Source organism: Antedon mediterranea, chromosome 4 (genome assembly GCF_964355755.1).
Source record: "Antedon mediterranea chromosome 4, ecAntMedi1.1, whole genome shotgun sequence".
In the NCBI taxonomy this organism is placed as follows: Eukaryota; Metazoa; Echinodermata; class Crinoidea; order Comatulida; family Antedonidae; genus Antedon; species Antedon mediterranea.
In genome coordinates, this window is record NC_092673.1 from 5,582,932 (window position 1) to 5,605,461 (window position 22,530).

A 22,530-nucleotide genomic window follows, 5' to 3' on the forward strand; every position below is an offset into this window, starting at 1 on the left:
GCTATTTCATGTCCTCTTTAGAAATACTGATTTGTTTAAATTCCAACTAGCGATCATGGTCAACATCAAGAGAAACTACATTGCTTTTAAGATTATTTGACAATGTTGAATTCAGCTGTTCCTTTTGATGTTTGAACTAATCAGGAACTGTTGTCATGGTTACAATAGTGTTGATTTGATTGTTCAATCTGCTCTTTTTGAATTGGAATGATCATCGAAAATGTTATTAGCTTTTATGACCGACATCCAGGAAATCGCGCTTAGTACAATTTACCATTCGCTATCCAAATCAACTTTATTAGGCTATTAGCTATGTTTTAAACACTAATGAAAACATGGGTACAGTACAGCATGCTGCTAACAAATGCACTGAAGTGTAGCACGAATTTGTTAGCTTAGTACAGTTACACTACATTGTTATACAACATCTCTCAATTACAAACACTCAATTTTACAAACATAATATATGTGTGTTACCAATGTCTGTCGGATAATTTCTATATACAGTAATAGTAATAGAATAGAAAGTCAAGTACAGAAAACTTATTGCCTTTTGGTATTGTAAGTCAAATAGCATTATAAGTGTATAAATCGCCTTTTAAGTCTACCCTTGTGTATATATAGGTTCACCATTGTCTACAGTATGTTTACCCATGTCTTTATTGGGTAAATGAGTTTCCCTTTGTATATAAGTCCACCCTTGGTATATAAGTCCACCCTTAGTATATATAAGTTCCCCATTGTTTATATAAGTCCACCCTTGTATATATAAGCTCCCCATTGTTTTATAAGTCTACCCTTGTCTTTATTGGGTAAATGAGGTCACCCTTGGTATAGGTCAACCCTTGGTATATATAAGTCCACCCTTGGTATATATAAGTCCATCCTTGGTATATATAAGTCCATCCTTGGTATATATAAGTCCATCCTTGGTATATATAAGTCCACCCTTGGTATATATAAGTCCATCCTTGGTATATATAAGTCCATCCTTGGTATATATAAGTCCATCCTTGGTATATATAAGTCCATCCTTGGTATATATAAGTCCACCCTTGGTATATATAAGTCCACCCTTGGTATATATAAGTCCATCCTTGGTATATATAAGTCCACCCTTGGTATATATAAGTCCACCCTGGGTATATATAAGTCCACCCTTGGTATATATAAGTCCACCCTTGGTATATATAAGTCCACCTTTGGTATATATAAGTCCACCCTTGGTATATATAACCCCACCCTTGGTATATATAAGTCCACCCTTGGTATAGTATACTATTATAATTATCCAGAACATCATAAGATTTTTCTTTCTTTCATTTCTTCAGAGAAACAGCAGTGGACAATGACCAATGACCAGTATTGTTTGATGATAAATCAGGGTTAATTAGCTAGACTAGCTGATTAATACAGTAGCTGAAATACTAATTATAACCATTGCCATGCCAACAAGCACAACCTAGCAGGTATCACCATGGAGATCACTAAAAGCGTTGCCATGTGGATCTGTATCAAATTATTATGGGAATTGTCATAGTGATCACTGTACAAGTGGTCACTAAGCACGTCGTCATGGAGATCACTATGGTGATCACCAACATCAATGTAACATAAATCACTATGGTAATTGTCACTACCGTTATGAAGAGAGTTGACTACATAAGCAAGCAGGAATAAAAATCAATGTGATGAATTCTTAATTACGGAAAAAAACATTTTGCCGTTTTTAAATATTCTGTAGTTGCAATGGAGAAGATGATCTTGGCTACAATAAAGTTGCAAATCAACAAGTTGTAACTTGATGTGCAGCCTACTGTCAATGATGACTCACTGCATCTTAAAGAAGTGAACCAAGATAAGGAAAGTTTTTATGATATTATGTGAGCATTTGTACAGTGTGTAGTGTAGTAGAATTTAAAGGAATTGTCTAAAGTAACTGAAGAAGGTTGGCAAATAATGAATTTGCTATAAAATAAATATGTAAATGTTTCCTGTAACATTACAACTCTAGCCTAACTAAAATGAATTACCCAGGCTCAGGTTATCCCATATGCACTAATGAATTATTTGAAACCGTTGGTCTAGTGGTTTTCCTTAAAAACCTCTTAAAATGGCAATATATCTAAACATTAGTACTGTATTGCTAATATTAAAAGTTTCACGACATATTTAGTACCTGATGATGATTATGGTACAAATCTTCTATCGTTAATGATAAAATAAGCTCCTCATTTAAATAAACGCCATAGTTGAAGACGATTTAGAGTGGAATTAAGAGCTCCACATGTCTTAAGAACTGTCTACACTATCAAAAAAAGTGTGATGTGCCCAAATAAGGTAGTGATAGGATCAAATATGGTAGTCATGACATCATCATGTCCATATATGGGCACATCACATTTGTTGTCACATAAAGTTTGACAGTGTAGACAGAGCATTAGAGTGGAATGAAGAGCTCTACATGTCTAGCTTGATCATGTATGGTAATGTACCATGTATTGTGTTTGAATGACAGGCGGCTTAGTCTAATACCATAGAATTGACTTAAATGATAAAGGTACCTGCTTCTCTCTGTGCATATGTATATTAGATGTATAATAATTTCACTATAATGTCTTTGTTAACCCTTTTGTAAATTGTGGGACTATCTTAGTAGAACGCAATGGGGTTTTTTTAAATAGCATAGTTTGCTTCCCAAGACTATTATAGTTTAAATCATAATAATAAATTAAATATGTTAAATTGTTATTATTATATCTGTAAGCCCTTATTCCATTATATTGCAGCTAATATACAGGATAGAAAATGCAATATCGTTGTCACTATTGATTTTTTCATTGCATTAAAAAAATGTATTAATGTAAAAAAGGTTGCACTTTTTCATTTACAGAAATAACTGAAAACCGAATAGGGAAGGGAATGCGATTTGCTCAATTAGACCCTATTTTAAAAATAGAATAGGATAGAGGCTGCCAAATATAGTATGTAATACTTATTTCATGTAAAAATTAATGTTTTACCCAATTGGGTAGAGTATTCAGTTTTTACAGGTGAAATTACCAGAATTAATGTATCTTCATGTGTATAAAACTATATAAATAAATAAAAAATATTAAATTTTCCAATCTGGCAATATGAAAATCCAGGAAAAAAACAAGTTATTTTTTAATTAATTCTTTAAAATAAATATGACCAATTAATTAGCAGTGGTAGTTAGGAATTTTATCATTGATTAAATCAGATTATATTAAAATGATGTATCAGGAAATTCTTTATTTTTAATGTTGTTTATGTCTGTATGATAAATATACCATATCTTGTACAGTTTTCAGTTTTATAGATGGGAAAGCATATACTATAAAATTGTTTCAATGTGTATATGGTAGTTATATACAAGATCTGCAATATTGCAGTATATTGAAGAATTTGAAATACACTTACTGCTGTTATTGCCATTGCATTATTCATGTAACGGAATCATATTTAGTTTCCATAGCTTTATTTATCACTGTTGTACAATTCAACACTCACATATTAAAAAAAAACTATCTGTAGTTAAGATATTAATATTGTCAAGAAATATGTTTTTCTTTTGTATGCATTAACAAGTGGTTTACAAGAGTATTAATGGTCTTGTAAAATTTTCCATGCAAAACTTCAACTTACAGTAGTGAGTTATAGGGGTTTTAAAAAGTGTATGCTCAATGGAAAAATGTGTATGCATGTTTTTCTATATAAGAATATACACCTGTGTTATGGTGAGTCTTGTATGCTTGTTGATAGGATTTGCTATATGCAGTCATATTCTTAATGTTCGCACTTACTAAACATTTTGTAAGAAATCACCGATTTTGACCAATTAAAAATTAATGTTGATTACTATATTACTATTTTTAATATTTTGTAAATGTTTACAAGTTTTCACCATGTTTTGTGATTCAAAATATTAGATCGTTTTAATAATATTTACCAGAATGATTTTGTGTTAACATATATTTTTATCAAGAATGTTTTTCTTCGAAGTTAAAACAATTTATTTTTGTGCATGTATTTTATTTACTATTTTTAGATATGACATTTTTATTTTAATAACATGTTATTTTAACGACTAATTATAGAATATATATAGACGAATATTTTGTGCGTGATTTTAAAACTTTGGCAAGTAGAAAGAATTTTAAAGATGTCAATATTTTGTTCTTTAATTGCTGAGAATTGGAATATTTTAGTATTACTAGACGACAAGCCAGAGAGAGAATCTCTTTTAATTCTTGTTCATAATTGGTCAATAAGTATATATCATATATCTAAATAAATTTTATTATTATAATTTACTAAGTATTATAAAGACATTAGACAAACATTCAGGAGTCATAAAGGAGTTAATTACTGGTTAAAGAAGAACAAAACTATCTCTCCAAAAATATTTCCTAACATGTTTATAAAATAATCCACTATTTTTATAATGAAGTCTCAAATCATTATTACTGACCACCGAGTAAATGGTTACTTTCCCTCCAAATTATTATATTTTATTATTTAACAACTGTAAGTTTTCTTAATGTTAACCTCATAAAACTAACAAATATTACAAAAAAGGAATTGGATATATTAATTAATAATTAATTATTATTCTCTACAATCATTTCAGTTGTATGTAAAAAAATTGTTCCCTAGGCTACCTTCCACAAGTAAGTATCTTAATATAGTTTGATAATAATCAAACCTTTGGGGTAACTTTTTCACTATAATACCGTTTCACATTAAATTAATTAAAACGATTAATTAATATGTTATAAACTTATTAGTATAAAGGAAATTATACTGTGTGCAGAAATAAGCCCACTTGATTAACGTTGGTGTATGTATAACCCCATTTTCAAATTGGGACAAGGCCCTATACACTTTTGATATAATGAATAGCAAATTATCTTCTGTATATAGAGGGATAGCTTAATAAAGAGCAAAACAATACACTATAAACAACGATCTTCTAATAATGGCAATTGGCTATTGTGATATATTGCATTGTTTAATAATAATAAAATAGACAGAATTAAAAAACAATATTATGAGAAAAAACGATGTAAAACAAATAACATGAACTGTATTGAAACTAGGTACTGTAAATATGTTTCATATGACTTTAATTGTGTCAATATGAACCAGAAAGATTAAATATATTTAAAGATGTATTTGTTCCCCAAAAACATGAAAAATGAAGATTAATTAAATCAGACTTTGAATATGTTATTTTGTAGTTTTAATAAAGTGAATCACTTCCGTAGAAAAAAAAACGGAAAAAAATAATGTTTTCACTTATAAAATAACATGATAAATGGTTAAATTCAACCAAAAATCGATTTGCTGGCAGCCAATTTGACAATTTTTTGCTTTAAATTGCATTTTTTTCAGGTAAACATTTTTTTTTTCGATCCAATTTTTGGCCAAAGTGGATAACTATTATGTAACATGGAATATTCAACAAAAATTTTTTTAATAAGAATTATTTTTTCAGGGGGACAATACATCTTTAAGCTCTTTGATCATAACTAAAAGATAATATTTTGCACCGTTGTATGAACATTTTCACTTTATCCTAGTTAAAAAAAAGTTAAAAGTAGACAAATAAATAAAATGTTTATGACTAGACAATGTATAAACGTGTGTATAAAGCTCTGTCTACACTATCAAAGTAGTTTGACAAAAACAAGTGTGGTGTGTGTGTGCCCATATATGTGATATGACATCATCATGTCCATACATGGGCACATCACATATTTTTTTGTCACATATAGTTTGATCATTTGTGTAGACAGAGCTTTAGGACACTTCTTATTGTGTTAATTGTGATAATACAAATTCCATGTCTGTAGATTTAAATATCTGTTGAATTGCTGAAGATTCAACCAATCAGGGCTCAGAGATTTGCAGACAAGCACAAAAGTATTCAAGATGGAGTAGCAATGTGTGGATTAGTAGTACAGTTGTAGACAAACCCTTGACTTAACTTATAATTTAACTGATTCTATATTTAAAGAGATTATTGTTTATGAAAAGTGAAGTTGTCCGACAATGATAAAATCTAAAGACGACCACTACTAAGTAGTCAATTACTACCAAATTGGGGGACCAGAATGTATGGTTATAACGCTAAGCCTATATCAAATTAGTCTATATTGGGGTGGGGTGTGTGGAGCCCTGATAAATATGTGACAGTGTATGAGGTAACTTATGCCTGTGTGTCTGTCTTCAAAGTAATGATTAGACTTATTTAAGTAAATAAAACAAATTATAGAGTTACAATTGTTCATGAGAAGGATTCACTTTAAAACTTGTTTAGTGTTTGTGTTTAAAAGTAAAGTAATGACCATTTACACTGGTCAATTAAACATTCAACATTTATTGAATTTAAATTCATTTAAGATGTGCAAGTTGTTTATTTATGAATTATTCATGTCATTGAAACGTAATATGTGGAGGAATTATTAAACTGTTGTCATTTTGTTTGCCTGATGTTGAATTGGAATAGTGGACTAGGCATACTGAGAGACAATAAAGTTGACATTTCTTACGTAGGCATCACAATCAATTGTGTTTCATTATCTGTGTACAATGTATTTACATTCATCATTGTTTAATTCAAATCAATTTAATCTTAAGCTCTGTCTACACTATCAAACTAGTTTGACAAAAAAAGTGTGATATGTGTGCTATTAAATGGTATTGATATTCCCAAATATGGATGTCCATATATGAGCACATCACATTTTTTTTATCACTGTCACGAACTCCTCTCACGTATGTTTCCGAGCGGTTGAAAATACTTTAGGAACTCCCTTGTGACATAAAAGTATACACACAAAATCCACAAAGTTGTAAAATAACTCAAAAACAAAGCTTTAATTTCAATCAATTTCAACTTTTAACAATCCAGTAAGCACTTTAAATAACAGCTTCACAATGACTTTACAATATATAACATCCAACCTCTAATCCAACCTCTAATCCAACCTCTAATCCAACAACCTTCTTCAAAATAAATGCTTCAATCAAAAATCCTTCTCCCACTTACAATTGTCATACTTCCTCTAATATATACAATATGTTCATAACCTTCTAGATCATTCCTTATACTTCTCATTATTACATGATTACAGTTTCTATTAATAGGGCTTCTGGAATGTTCTTGATTGTTCTTATTAATTATACATGGTTTCTTAAATCAAAACATCTAATTCTAGAATGTTCATGTAAATACTATGTTACTCTATATGTTAGGGAATGGTAATTTATTACACTCCCCCCTCTTTCTGAGCTCAAAACTCTTTCTTGGAGTTTTGAAGGGCAAGTATACACGAAAGTGGCAAAAGTTAACCCACTCCTATTCTATAAAACTTAAATACGCCATAATAACATACAACATAATCATTAATAATTACTAATAATGAACAAACAATATTCATGTAAATTTGTCGGAATGGTTCACTAACAATTACTGACATAGGAATCATAAAATCCTTAAATTTAGTTTTATACTTTGAGGCTTTACAATACTCTGTCAACGAAATATCATGTGAAAATTTCAAAACACTATTACTGCAATGATATAAAACCAGTAATTTCTCTATGGGTTCTGTCTGGTGTTTAGTAAAAACATGCCTAAATAAAATTCCGTCCTTACAGACCGTCATATCTTCCCGACATAAACCTTCTTTCCTTTCAATATCTTCCCGATGTAAACGTTCTTGGTTATCCATCATCTGCTGCATCAGAAGACTCTGTTGTTGTATTTGTTGCTTCATTAACACCACCAAAAAGTCTGTACTGCTGTACACTTTACCGGATATTGTTGTTGATTGTTTATCAGCCATATTTTAAATCTGGATGAGGGTCTTGTTACTAGTTAATCGTAGTTACCGAGACGTTCACAAGTCTACTGTTCCAAATAAATAATGTACTGTTCTTAAAACAATGTTTGTGTTCTTACGATTAAACAAAACGTAGCACCGCGGCTTCCGTAAAATATCACAGTATCGTAAGTACCGCTTCCTCAAAATATCAATAAAAGTACAGTTGATCCTAAAACAGCCACCAATCTATGGCAAAATACAGTAGATCAAACTGCTACCACAAAATATCACAACCGTAGATAAATACACAGTTAAGTCGAACAGTAGATCGAAATAACCGCTGCCACCAAATTATGTCACGAACTCCTCTCACGTATGTTTCCGAGCGGTTGAAAATACTTTAGGAACTCCCTTGTGACATAAAAGTATACACACAAAATCCACAAAGTTGTAAAATAACTCAAAAACAAAGCTTTAATTTCAATCAACTTCAACTTTTAACAATCCAGTAAGCACTTTAAATAACAGCTTCACAATGACTTTACAATATATAACATCCAACCTCTAATCCAACCTCTAATCCAACCTCTAATCCAACAACCTTCTTCAAAATAAATGCTTCAATCAAAAATCCTTCTCCCACTTACAATTGTCATACTTCCCCTTATATACAATATGTTCATAACCTTCTAGATCATTCCTTATACTTCTCATTATTACATGATTACAGTTTCTATTAATAGGGCTTCTGGAATGTTCTTGATTGTTCTTATTAATTATACATGGTTTCTTAAATCAAAACATCTAATTCTAGAATGTTCATGTAAATACTATGTTACTCTATATGTTAGGGAATGGTAATTTATTACAATCACATATAGTTTGATAGTGTAGACAGAGCTTAATACTGCTTACAGTTCTTGTGCTATATCCACTGTAACTTTTCCTCCCTTCCAACCCCCACCCCACCTTCATTTTCATTACTTTCACAAACCCTAACCCCCAACCCATATTTCAAAATCCTTGATCTGACACTGCAATCAGTTAGCAGTCAGTACAAACTATTCTATAAATATTAAATCTACAATCAAATTATTCTATCCAGTTTAGATTTAGACATTACAAATCTATAAAGTTTCTTAGTGTCCTCACCTATCTATTCAATTAGGGTGTTGTAGACAGAGCTTAATACTGCTTACAGTTCTTGTGCTATATCCACTGTAACTTTTCCTCCCTTCCAACCACCCCCCCCCCCCCTTCATTTTCATTACTTTCACAAACCCTAACCCCTCCCCCAATATTTCTAAATCCTGGATCTGACACTGCAATCAGTTAGTAGTCAGTACAAACTATTCTATAAATATTAAATCTACAATCAAATTATTCTATCCAGTTTAGAAGTTTAGATTTAGACATTACAAATCTATAAAGTTTCTTAGTGTCCTCACCTATCTATTCAATTAGGTTGTTGTAGACAGAGCTTAATACTGCTTACAGTTCTTGTGCTATATCCACTGTAACTTTTCCTCCCTTCCAACCACCCCCCCCCCCCCCACTTCATTTTCATTACTTTCACAAACCCTAACCCCTCCCCCAATATTTCTAAATCCTGGATCTGACACTGTATTCAGTTAGCAGTCATTACAAACGATTCTATAAATATTAAATCTACAATAAAATTATTCTATCCAGTTTAGATGTTTAGATTTAGACATTACAAATCTATAAAGTTTCTTAGTGTCCTCATCTATCTATCTATTCAATTAGGTTGTTGTTGAACGAGCTATTGTCTTATAAATAGAAATTTGATTGTTCTGAATAATAAGGTTAAGCTCTTTTTGATGATCTAGTAAATAAACATAAAAACAGATGTTAAATAAATAATAAGTAGAAAAATCACAATAGAATTTAATGTATTGTCGTCATCAATTTGATTTGTTATTGTATTTCAATAATCATTAGTTTGATTAATAATGTTAGTAGGTTATGACGTGTGTTGTATCATTTTTGTTCAATTTTAAAAATTAGTAATACAATATACCTGTTTAGTTTAGACCGATTTAGAGCGGACAGAAATAGAAAAATTGATTTGGGTATCATATTATCCTAACCTTGCTGTTAAATGTGGTTTAAAAAAATAAAGTAAAAAAACACTTTTATGATGAATGTATATAGTCAGGGTCAGGCAATTTAACAACAGGATGCTGAGCTCCAGAGATCAAAGGGTTTATCTGTGGCTGTGACACGATCATGATACACCCCTTAACAGACACGGCACAGCGCAGAATATGTACATAGTACAGTACTGTTGGTATTTGTCGCAGCCAGACATAAGATCAAAGGACTGTTAGGAGTTCCTATCTTGGCAATGTGAGCTTAGTGACCTGTTAGATTGCCTTGCTCAAGGTATGTTCAGATCTGTAGAGTGAGTTCTTATCATAATCTTCGTAACAGCAAACTTGTGCTTTCATTAACTGTTTGAATTGGTTGGATGCGAAAACTCTTTTCCTGGTTCGGACGGATAGAGTTGTGTACACTGCATACAATACAAAACTATAACTGTCAGTGTGAGCAGGCACATAATTATACATATATGAAACTATTTTTAAATTAATAACTTTATTCAAATCAACAACCTACAATTAGATAAATATTGCAAAACAAACAATAAAATAAAAATTGACATCCTATAAAATAATCCTAAATATTTGTACAGTAAACTCTTCCAAGACACCCTAGTTCAGGCCAAACAATTTACACTTTCAAATGCAAGTTATTAATAATAATGAATTTGGTTGAGGTATTTTAAACAGGCAATAAATATTAAACCCAAATAAATTTGTTATTTTTCATAAATAAGAAGTATACCACAAAGTGTATAGTACTAACGTCTTAAATTTCTTATAAATAATATGAATAATAAATTATTAATTTTAGTTTATAAAATATAAATTACAGTATGAATACCTCGTTTTGACAACGCTTGTAACTCAATATCAAAATATTATGATTGTACAGTAATTTGTTCATAATGCTACTGTAGGGGTTCATCCCATGTTTTCAGTAACAGGTAGACTTTAGTGGCTAAACATCTTTTAAACAGTTGCGACATCTCAAGGTTTCTCCACGCACCATACCTCCATGCACCAATATTTTTACTCGATATTCGTCAAAGGCAAAACTACCATTGAATTGCACTTTTTAAAACGTATTTTTTCTATACTTATTTACATTAAAAAAATCAACATTTTATGAGTTATAGCACTTATTTTTAACCTTTCAGAGGTAGTATATGTGTGGGAATAATTAAAACAAAACAACAATATACTTGGAATGAAACAGTAGTCTATATTAAAACATATTCATTATGTTTTAATATCCCTTTCCCAATTCAAAAACGTTACACCGCTTGTGTAATCAGTTGTCCCTGATTGGTGACAGTCTATTGGTCAAATCCAGCAAAGGGAGGTGGGTCTATTGTATCCAAATGCTTGTTCATTGGCTGTTGAGTAAGAATTTCAGCAATTTTAGCGTGAAGGGGCGATGGAGCATGACGATTAAGAAACTTCAATAAGGCTTGGTATACAGGTGATGAATGACTAGTTGGCTTGCATACCCCAAAGTGATTCGTATCCAGCATGTAAAAATCACCGAAACCAGGATCTGTAGAGGACAGAAAATAGAATTATAGATATATTAACCTTACCTTAAGTGAAATAAGGAGGAAAAGAGTATTGCCAAAGAACTTATAACACAAGAATCTCCTGTTCTTCAATTTGCATTCAAAACACAGTATCGAAAGTACAGGGTTAAAAGGTCAAACTGGGCGACGCCATTTCACAGCATGGAGCAGAACCCTCTCCAAACTAGAAAGTCAAAACTATTAATTCCTATAGAGGGCTCAGTTAATTACTCTATCCCCCATATAGTATTAGCAGATCCCCTCTATGATTTTAACTTTCTAATTTGACACTATGGCTCACAGTGGCGCCACCCATTATCTCTATTCTATCCTACAATGCATTTCGAAATTGTTACACGCTTTGGACAAACAGGAGATTCTTGTGTTATAAGTTCTTTGGTATTACTCATATATGCTGCCTCCTGTCATATTTTTACTGACACTGCAGATAGCATGTTGTATTAATACAATTTTACAGTGTTTTTTGGTTAATATTATTTATTTGTGCACACTTTTCTATGCTTATGAAATAGTGTATGCATTGCTGTCTATAAAGCATTGTCTCTAATACTGAATGCAATACATACTGTAAATACTGACTTTTTATATTTACATTCCCCTTCGGATGATAATGTGTGAATTTTCGACAATTACTGACAGAAGAGGATCCAAGATTTTGAAATAGGTAGGGGAAGGGGCGAGGGCCTAACAATTGTGCTGACCTATTTTGTGTATTGTAATTTTAGAAACTTCTAGAGGAAGACAAATATAGCCAGTCTGCATACTGCCTTTTTAAAATTTGAATTTGTATATATTATATCAGAGGAATTACCACCTATTACTATCTGATTGGACAGTGATTAATTTACTATTAGTAATTCTTGGCCACATGTGCCAAAAGACATCAAACAAAATAAAATATCAATGAAAAGGAAATAAAAAGAATAAATAATAATATTCAGCACATAATTTTTATCCAAATATAAAGTCAATTTACTTTATCAAACCATGTCTGAATAGACTGACCTAGATATTCTAACACAGCGATAGTCAATGGTTAATGCAATCTAATTTGATGTAATAATTGACTTGATAATAGCAATGTAAAAATAATTACTTCACATAATTGAGAGTGATGTACTTTCAAATTAAAAAGTCTTTCTAGAGACTTGTACTTTTCAAAATATAAATTCATATGAATTATTAAATAATTTAATGATGTTGTAAAATATTTTCCACAGAAGAGATCAGTTTCATCATTAAGTACTCTGGAATATACTGAAGTTTTCCCTCATTAGACATAATTTATTTACAAAAATTGTCAGACTTACGTGCTGAAGTCATGGGAACAACAAATAACTTAAGAAGAGCGACCTCTGTTGGTTGCATTTCACCAAAGCTTAACACAGGTAAACCGAAAGTTTGAACAAACGCACGGAATTGGCCGTGTAAATGGCGTAATGATGAAGCACCTAGACAATTGGGAAAAAAACAACTGCTAAATTTAAAATTTACTTGTAAAATGACAAAGTACAGTAGGACCTATGATTTATGTACTATTATTATATTTTATTATTAATATATATTATTATATTTATTTTATATTTCATTATTTTCTCACTAAGATGTACATAGACATAACATTAGGATGACCAACAGGTGGTAAACACCTCTAAAATAGTCCAAATTGCACAATGAGCCCAGTTATGATCAGTGGCTGTGTGTATACTAGTACACCGGGGTAACCCCCTACTCGTCTTGAGTGATGTACTAGGTTCTTTAAACTGCACATGAGTTTGTGCACTGGACCTACAGTTTATATTCCTTATCCCAGAAGACTCGTTCTACTAACAGAACCATGGAGCGAGTGAGCCTCGAACCCTTGCTGGCTAAGTAATTACGGTCCCACTGTCTTAACCGCTCAGTCACTCACTCACTACTAAGAGAGGGCCTCATGTATGTCAGCCTCGGCTGTTTTGAGTCACCCTCATTAAACAAAGTTTAATAAAAAAAAAGTTGTACCTAAAATCCATTACATCCAGGTTCTTGGCTTTAAATTGACATACCCCACCCCCCCCCCCCCCCCAAACACATAGATATCATATAGCTATGCAATTACAATTATTTTTTTCAGTAATATGTTGTTTACCTTGTTGTAGTTCAGCTACCTCAACCGATGGGTAGAGCAGGTAACTAGCCTGTTGTGAATAAGCTGCAATGGCTGAGCCTTGGTGTGGTGTACTATAAAACACAACGCCAGCTGTTTTACTAGCCAAACTTTGCTGTTTCTTACTCTGCCATGCATCTATTAACATCTGCTTCACTAGTAAACCTAAAGTAATGATAATAATATATAAATAATATAGTAATATATAATAATATAATATAAACACAATAGGCATAGAAATTAATTCTAAACCGTCCGGTGATATATTGAAATTTAATTAATTAATTTGAAACGATAAGATAAGGAAATCTGTTTAAATGAGAAAAAGTCGCCCCAACCGAGATACGAACCCGGACCTTCTGCTTGATATGCAGATGTCCTAATCATTAGACCACTGGGGCTTTCATGGTATAGTTCAAACCCGATTGAATAATAATATATATATATATATGGGCACATAAAATTTGTTTTGATAGTGTAGACAGAGCTTTAAGGGAAGAGTGAAACATAAAATGATTGCATGATCATTGTATCTGTTTTTATCTGTTTATTAATTAATTAAAAAGTGTTTTTCCATAATTTCAGAAGTATATATTCTGACTAGGATAGGGTATTAACAAATTAATGCCCTACCTCCCATTGAATGTGTCACCCAGATAACTGGTCGCTGGCCTATTCCAGCTTTTTCTAACTTCTTGAGTAATTCTTGACTCCTGGCAGCTAGTGAACGCCTGTGTGGTACAAAACATCATAACTTTTCACTTTGCCTGAATAGATATGTAATATAATGTCCTCTAAAATTTGAGACCATGTTATGATATCAAATTTTATATACTATAACTGCATTTGGTGAAACTTCCAGATATTAATGCCTCTTATGTTGGTACATTAAACTCTCCCAATACCGGATACCTTAAGGCTGGCCTAATATGTCTGTTTTTCAGGAAAGTCTGGTATTCAGAACGTGTATCAAATGGTAAAAAAGGAATTTGGGATCTTTGGGACCAAAAAAAGTCTTGTTTTGGGAAAGTTTCCGGTTTTGGGAGAGTCTGGTATTGGGAGAGTTGATTGTATTATACTTTTTATTATTTATCTTATAATATGATGTGCGAGAAAACATTTTCTTACTTTTCTTGGCCATATGGGCATGACGATGTCCACTCGGAAACCTGAGTTTCATATGCTACTGTTATAATACGTAAATGAGGGCAGTCTTCAGCTAACCATGTCTGTAAGAAACAAAAATAAAATAACAAATAACTAAAATTATATGATGAATATTGATTGTATCCAGAGTGTAGAAAAATTTTCTCAAATCTCCAAAAATAGAAAACATTTTATCAATATTGTGTGAACACTAAACCTGTAACCAATACTGTAAACGTGATTGTGCATGACTAGACTGCGTAGAGATGTGACTTCAAACTGGCTTACCGTAATTTATTATTTAGTAACCCACACTCTAATAGTAACCCCACTTCTAATAGTAACCCACACTCTAATAGTAACCCCACTTCTAATAGTAACCCACACTCTAATAGTAACCCCACTTCTAATAGTAACCTACCTTATAAGTCAATCTATAATAATAACCCACTACTCTAATAGTAACCCATGGGGGTTACTAAAAAAAAAACCAAAAACTGGGGATGTGGCCAGCCACCGTATTTTGAAAAAAAGAAGATAATGCATGTTGGTCTCGGGAGTGGGGAGGATTGAATGTTTTTGAGTTTATAAAATAAATTTAGAGTTCAACCAAATTGTTTATTCCTACTGTTTTATTATTTTGCTATGAGTTGCTGACCGGAAAAGTTGGGGGTGGGTTACTATTTTCAGGTGCCTAATTTAAGATTAGTAATAGCCACTACTCTAATAGTAACGCATACAAAAAAATAAAAAAATAATAACCCAGATTTACGGTATCTGAAGTGATGTATCCGTATCGTGTTGTGGTTACTCGCTTTTTAAGCTATAATCACATTGGAGTTTTTTATTATTTATTTATTCCTATCAGTGAAACATAAAAAAGGAGCACTGGGGAAAGGCAAAAGCCGCCAAGGACAACTATCGCCGAAGGGCGTGTCTCTCTAACAAGTTATATCTAAGTTAAATTATATAACCTCTTTGTTTTTATTGATATGGAGTTTATTGAAATGCTTATAATATAAATGAATACCTGTATATTTATACTATACCTTGGGCCAACAAGGTGTCAAATCCTTATCATTGGTACTTGTGTCAGAAGTTTCTTCTTTTGCAGATGCCCGCTGCCTCCAGGAATGGAAAGCGCCACCAAGAAGACCATGTACAAATACTACATCAGCAACTACTTCATCACTGTAGGGAATTAGATTAAAATGTGATGATTGTATTTAACTACTGTGGAGTAGCTTTGCATCAGGGAGTTGAGTAAATTGTCAGATGTTTGCCATAGTTTTTACTTTACACATTGAGAAAATTTTGAAAAAAGTAGTTCATTTTCAGATAAGTAAATTTTAAATCGTAGTTGCATAAATAAACTTTAGTTTAGAAAAAGGTATGAATTTACTGTAACCATATCATGTACTGGATATTTGTAACTTTTTCTAGGAACTTTAATATAAAAAAAATAAATGCTTATTCACAAACCTGTATCTATACTGTGGATGAAGTTGGTATATGCCATTTCTGAATACATTACCAGTGTGTAAACTGTCAAGGTTAGATAAGGCACGGCTAGCCTCCATCTGGAGAGGTATATGCTTTGATTTAACCCAGTTAACCAGTACACGTACAAACCCTGAGAAGGAAAGATAATAAGGTTTATCGCAAATAGCTTGATTTCGCGAGAACCGTCATTGCACAATGCTTAATGGGAAGGGATTGGAAGCAAAAGTGCCACCGCCGTATAATACCAACTTTATATACTGGTGGTGGCGCTATTGCTCCCAAACCCTTCACATCATGCATCGCTCATGCAATTTGCGATAGACCTAATAAGCTATGATATGCTGTCTATATAGGCTAAAAAGTTTGTGTGATCACCATTATATATTTTGGAGTGAATAGGCCAGAACACCACCGCTAATGTTTAATACACTGCCACAGTGATTAAATGATGATCTGGCGTTTGAACTATCCTTTTATTTTATATTTTTAAAATGAAGGTTCAAGTTATATACCGTAAATCTTTTAATAATAACCCACTACTCTAATAGTAACCCATGGGTATTTAGAGTCACAAAAACTATTGACAAAATAACATTTATGAAGACATGGTCCTTTATGATGCAGCCTGTTGATCTTGGAAGTGGGGGAGGATTGAGTGTTTTTGAGTTTATAAAATAAAGTTAGAGTTAAAACAAATTCATTTATTCGTACTGTTTTATTATTTTGCTATGATTTGCTGACCGAAAAAGTTGGGGTGGGTTACTATTTTCAGGTGCCTAATTTAAGATTAGTAATAGTAACACACTACTCTAATAGTAACCCCCTTCTAATAGTAATCCATCCTTAAAAAACAATCAAATAATAATAACTCAGGGTTACAATTAGAAGATTTACGGTACCCCACTATTTAGAGGACACCCCTATTAAATAGAAAATGTCCTGTTAAATGAATGTGGTAAACTTTATATTTTAACACTACGTTTAAAGCAATGTAAAGAATTATGTTATTAACATACCAGCTTGAATAATGTTCTGATGAAACCGTGTGTATACTGCTAAATTTCCGAGAACCTGAGCCATGTAGCATTGCAACTGTAAACTCTGAGTGCGCCTATGCTGCAGCTCCATCAGCAACTGCAAACCACCGTTACTAATAATATCTTCAGCATGAGTTTCAATCTGAAAATACATTTTAAAAAAAATGTCTCTAATTATGTATGAATTCAAGCGCGAACATTGGTCAAAGTTTCTGATGACATTTGGTAAAGTTACCATGGTTAAATATACAATTTTTCAGGCTCAGTGCGAACAAGGTTTTAAATCTGTACGTCAGATTCGCCAAAATTACATACCTCCGAATGGTTGATAAGTGACATCAGATAGAACCTTTCAGCACGCTCCGTGGGAACTCTACTCAAACTACTCACAAAGGATAAGCTATTTCCTCCAAAGCAAAGAGCACCGCTCTGAAAAGATAGAAGTTTTAGATTTAGTATTATTTATGTTAAAGACAGTAAAATATTGTTATATTTGCGCTTTAAGCATTTAAAGTATTTTATTTTTATTTCTTTATTCTGATATAAAATCAATAGGATAAAAACACAAAAAAGTACCGAGACGGCAAACTTATTTCCATTGTGGTCCTAAACAAATATAACAGAATAAACAAGGAAAACCACAATTACTTAAACATAATACACAAACATATAGCAAATTAAATTTCTCTTAATCTAAGAATTTCACAAAAATAACCTTTTGATCTCTGTTTAAATAATTGTAATGAAGAGGAGCTTTGAACAAAATAGGGGAGTGAATTCCATAACTGAATGCTTGTTATTAAGAAAGTTGACCTGTTGTGAGTTCCTATGACTGGAATTTGGATCGAAATGCTGTCTCTAGCAAATCTTGTATTGTGATTGTGACGTTGTCTCGTCAGGGTAATTGTATCCAGGTAAGTTGGAGCACTTTTATTAATTATTTTATACATAATACATAGTTTCCTCTCTTGTACCCTTAGGTCAACTGGCAACCAATTTAAGTTTACAAACTCATGTATACCTATATGAGATCGTGGTCCTAGGTTCGAAATGCACCTAATAATTTTGTTTTGAGACGTCTGTAGCCTATTTTTAATTATTTGTACATGAGTACCAAGTAGCACAATGAGTCTGCTGGTAAAGTTTTTTATGAAGAATTTTATGTTGGGTTCTTTGAGCACAAGTCGCTTTAGTACTAGCCTTTGTATACACTGTATGTTGTCCTGGGATAAACTAAAAATAGATTTAAAATAAATGGATCTAAATTACCTGATCATCTGCTTGCGCCGCATCGTCTCCTAAGAGGGCAGTCTTTGTAAAATATTCTGTGCACGCATCTAAACCACTTTTAGGTAGTGAGCCCAACAGATGACGAAACCTTTCAACTAAATTTACCTAATGTAATAATGTGTAATAATGAAAATGTTTAAACTTCCATAAATAGCTTTAAGAATTGACAATTTAAGAGCATCCGAAAGCTCTGTCTCCACTTTCAAACATTTGAGCACATCACACTTTTTTGTAAAAGTAGTTTGATAGTGTAGACAGAGCTTACTTAACACATCAAATACACTTGGGATGTGCCATTTAGAATAAAAATAATTGATTAAATCAGTTATACATTTATTTGTCACATAAAGTTGGATAGTGTAGACAGAGATTTCACTAAATTCACTAAATGATGGTTATTATCCATTATAACCAATCAAACATACCTTGTTTTCTTGAACAGGAGGAGGTGGTGGAAGAAAGAAACGACTATCAACATCAGGTGACCTAGCTAAACCAATAAGAGTGTTCTGATCACATGCTTGAGCGACAACTTGGTAATCGGCATCTAATTATACAACAATTTAAATGTTTAAAGCTCTGTCTAAACAAAAAAGTGTAATGTGCCCAAATATGGTAGTAATATGATTACATCGTGTCCATATATGAGAGCATATCACATTTGTTTGTCACATAAAGTTTGATTTAGAATTATACTACAGTATTTACTTTGGTTTTCAGGAACCGGAATGCTACCAAACTAGTTTGACAAAAAAAGTGTGATGTGCCCAAATATAGTAGTGATATTCCCAAATATGGTAATGATATTCCCAAATATGGTAGTGATATGCCAAAATATGGTAGTGATATGACATCATCATGTCCATATATGAGCATATCACATTTTTTTGTCACAAAAAGTTTGATAGTGTAGACAGGGCTTTACACACATTAAAAGAACACCCATTCAGGACCTAGGAAAGTGTCTCCCATAATATTTAAAGCACTAAAGAAATAAAGACTGAAATACAACAGTTTACCATGCCATCCATGTACGTTAGCCAATGATGATATAGCAAGTTGGCGATCATATGGTTTATCTGACTTAGCCTTCTGTAATAAGCGCCAAGGATTGGCTGTACTTGTGTCTAAAGGTACCCAAAACGGTAACCAAGATGTGCCTGCAAGATTAACAAAATACTGTCAGTGTCACTAACAAAATAATGTTTAACAGTATTTTAACAATTCTTGGTTCATATGGTAAAAACATAGGATGTTGTTTTAAAGCTCTGTCTACACTATCAAACTTTATGTCACCAAAAAAATGTGATGTGCCCATATGGACATGATGATGTCATATCACTACCAAATTTAAGCATATCACTACCATATTTGGGCACATCACACTTTTTGTTGTCATACTTGTTTGATAATGAGCTTAATAACAACCTTAACTTAATGTTGTTTTCAATGGGAAGAAATCTCAGGTTGTGCTTTGATTTTCAGAATTCAAAGTGGTATATAGTATTATACTGTACATGAAAGTGTAATGTATTGGACTTACTTGGATGTTTATCTTCAATGATGTTCTCCAATGTGTTTTTCATATTTGTTACCATGTTTGACTGGCCTACAAACAAACATGCATGCTACAGGTTTAGTACACACTGCATTATGTCTAAGTATCTAGATTAGTATTCTATAGGTTAATGTTTCTATTATGTATCGAAGCGTATGGCCGAGCAGCTAAGATAGTGGAACCGTAATCCATAGGTATAATCGGTAAGGGTTCGCGTCGCACTTGCTCCATTGTTCTGGTGGTAGAAAGAGTCTTTTCTGGTAAGGACTATAAACCGTAGGTCCAGTGTGCACTTTAAATAACCTAGTACATCTTTCGAAGGCGAGTAGGAGGGTTACCCTGGTGTAGTACTAGTCCATACAGCCACTTTCGTGAACAGAAAAGAGAGCACCGCATATGTCTCTCTGCAGGACATGATGAGTCCCTTAGGGGAGAGGAATGTTATTGAAAGTTTAGTCCACAGCACCTTGAGAAATTTAGTCTTTAGTGGATATGTGCACTTTACAAATCTTATATTATATTATTATATTATGTTATATTAGTGTTTTCTATAGGCTAGTGTTTTTTATTGGTCAATATTTCTATATGTTTTTAGCTTACTATGTGAATGTTTCCTATGATTTTGCGAACATATTTGGTGATTATAATTGTAGCCTGAATGTATAAATATTGAATCTTGTGTGACACAGACACATTAATTTAAAAAAATCTAAGAAAAGATTACTGTATTTAATAAAAAAAATATTTTGCATGCACAAATGCGATTAGGTATTATTAATTAATAATATTTATACTAGCCCTTAAGATAATACCTTGCTTAATGTCCTCAGTCTTCACGTAGATGTACGGGCTATGATGCTCAATGCTTAGTTGGTTTGTTTTAAAGTTCATCGCCCTATCAATGTCTTGAAATAACTTGTAAACGAGGATACCAACCCTGTCAAGTATTAATTAAGAAAACTAACTCAACATTCTAAGATTTTGAGGATTAAACCATAAATTATCTTTAAAATCATAAACTATGGTGGGGAAAAAAGAGAACAGAATGCTATACAGTTCTTAAAATAATTGTTCTGGGGTAACTTTGTGTAAGTTTAATTTACTTCCATTTTAAAATAATCCTTTCATTGAACAGTGTGGATAGCCATTTACAGTATTTGTTGATTTGGAGTATTATTAATACTCTAGTTAGTACTGTATTTACATTATTTATTAATATTTATACTAGCCTACCTACCCTCCAACGATGGACAATGTAGCTAAGGCAATTTTTCCTACAAAGAAAATATATGTTAGATTACAATGCTGAGCATATATTTACTGTTCTATAAAATCTGTGTGCAGTGACAGTGATTGCCTTTGATAATGTGTTTGAATTTGAACATGTGAATTTTAAAAATCATTATTTAACCTATAAATAGGTTGCCTACTTGCTACTATAACTTATAAAGTTAAACTTAAATTTAAACAAAATCCCTTACCTTTTATAGACTTCCTCAGCCTAGGGTTAGGCCTCGCCATCTTTTAACTAGCCTATGTAAAAAGACTAGACAAATAGACAGTTCAAAAGCCTAGTACGTAGTAAGGCTGGGTGGGTAGGCCTAGACTCCTAGTAGTAGTAGTAGGATCTTTTTTTCTTATTTTATTTATTTTATCTCAATCAAAGTTTTCTCACTTTTAATAATAAATAGTATCCAAAGTTTTCGGAATACAATAGTTAACGCATTTGAAAGCTATTTTCTTTCAATAAATTCTGATTGTTTAACTAATTAGATTAGGTCTATGCCTAGGCCCATAACAACTCGTCGACTTGTGTATTGTTGACATCATTGAGCGTGCTTCGCTGGCTTTCACTCCTGAACGAACACCGATTGAGACCAGAGAGAGACAGGCCTAGAGAGGCTAGCCTATGAGGTCTAGGCTAGCCATCCATCCTATATCCTAAAAGGTTCACACGTTTAACATATATTATGTGTGAATACTACACAATCAATAACCCAATACATTTATATTATAGATTAATAATATGATTATTAAAGTAGATAACAGAGCAGTCACAGAGTATTCAAATTTTATCAGCACTTTTCAGCTTCGCCGATCTCCCTTCTTAAAAAATGCAGTGACCCCAAATGGCATGACGTAACAGTTACTTACAGCCAATGAAAATCGAATATGACTCTTTCTTTTTTCTTGCTTTCTTTTTTTGTTTAGACGTACATCGACCGGTTCAAGATTCAAGAAATTTTATTTCTTCACTTAAAGTGGAGATTCATTTTGCTTGGCATAATTAA

At 32.3% G+C, this 22,530-nt stretch overlaps 2 protein-coding genes across 2 annotated transcripts in view; one reads left to right on the forward strand and one right to left on the reverse strand.

The window, feature by feature from the left end:
• The window catches only part of LOC140046460 (G protein-coupled receptor kinase 5-like), a 73,715-nt gene extending 67,111 nt beyond the window's left edge, over window positions 1-6,604 (forward strand). The window contains exon 16 of the mRNA XM_072091109.1: window positions 1,332-6,604. Coding sequence (XP_071947210.1) covers window positions 1,332-1,352 — 21 coding nt within the window. The 3' untranslated portion in view covers window positions 1,353-6,604. The remainder of the gene's footprint in view (window positions 1-1,331) is intronic.
• Window positions 6,605-10,494: 3,890 nt separating this feature from the next.
• LOC140047943 (protein SERAC1-like) lies at window positions 10,495-22,326 on the reverse strand. Its single transcript, XM_072092971.1, has 16 exons — window positions 21,721-22,326; window positions 21,477-21,513; window positions 21,052-21,176; window positions 20,225-20,290; window positions 19,701-19,841; window positions 19,107-19,228; window positions 18,661-18,786; window positions 17,707-17,820; window positions 17,371-17,533; window positions 16,334-16,484; window positions 15,901-16,042; window positions 14,834-14,934; window positions 14,339-14,436; window positions 13,688-13,870; window positions 12,870-13,010; window positions 10,495-11,519 (listed from the first exon to the last, which is right to left on the reverse strand). Exons 1-16 carry the CDS (start codon window positions 21,758-21,760, stop codon window positions 11,299-11,301), a joined length of 1,971 nt encoding a protein of 656 aa, XP_071949072.1. The 5' UTR covers window positions 21,761-22,326; the 3' UTR covers window positions 10,495-11,298.
• Between the last annotated feature and the right edge of the window lie 204 nt (window positions 22,327-22,530).

Excerpts from the sequence above, each read along its gene's own strand:
- LOC140047943 (XM_072092971.1), bottom strand. The coding sequence starts at position 21,760 with ATGGCGAGGCCTAACCCTAGGCTGAGGAAGTCTATAAAAG. Across the intron at positions 14,935-15,900 it reads TGACACCTTGTTGGCCCAAG|ACATGGTTAGCTGAAGACTG; the intron begins GTATAGTATAAA and ends TGTTTCTTACAG. Across the intron at positions 11,520-12,869 it reads TGTTCCCATGACTTCAGCAC|ATCCTGGTTTCGGTGATTTT; the intron begins GTAAGTCTGACA and ends TGTCCTCTACAG.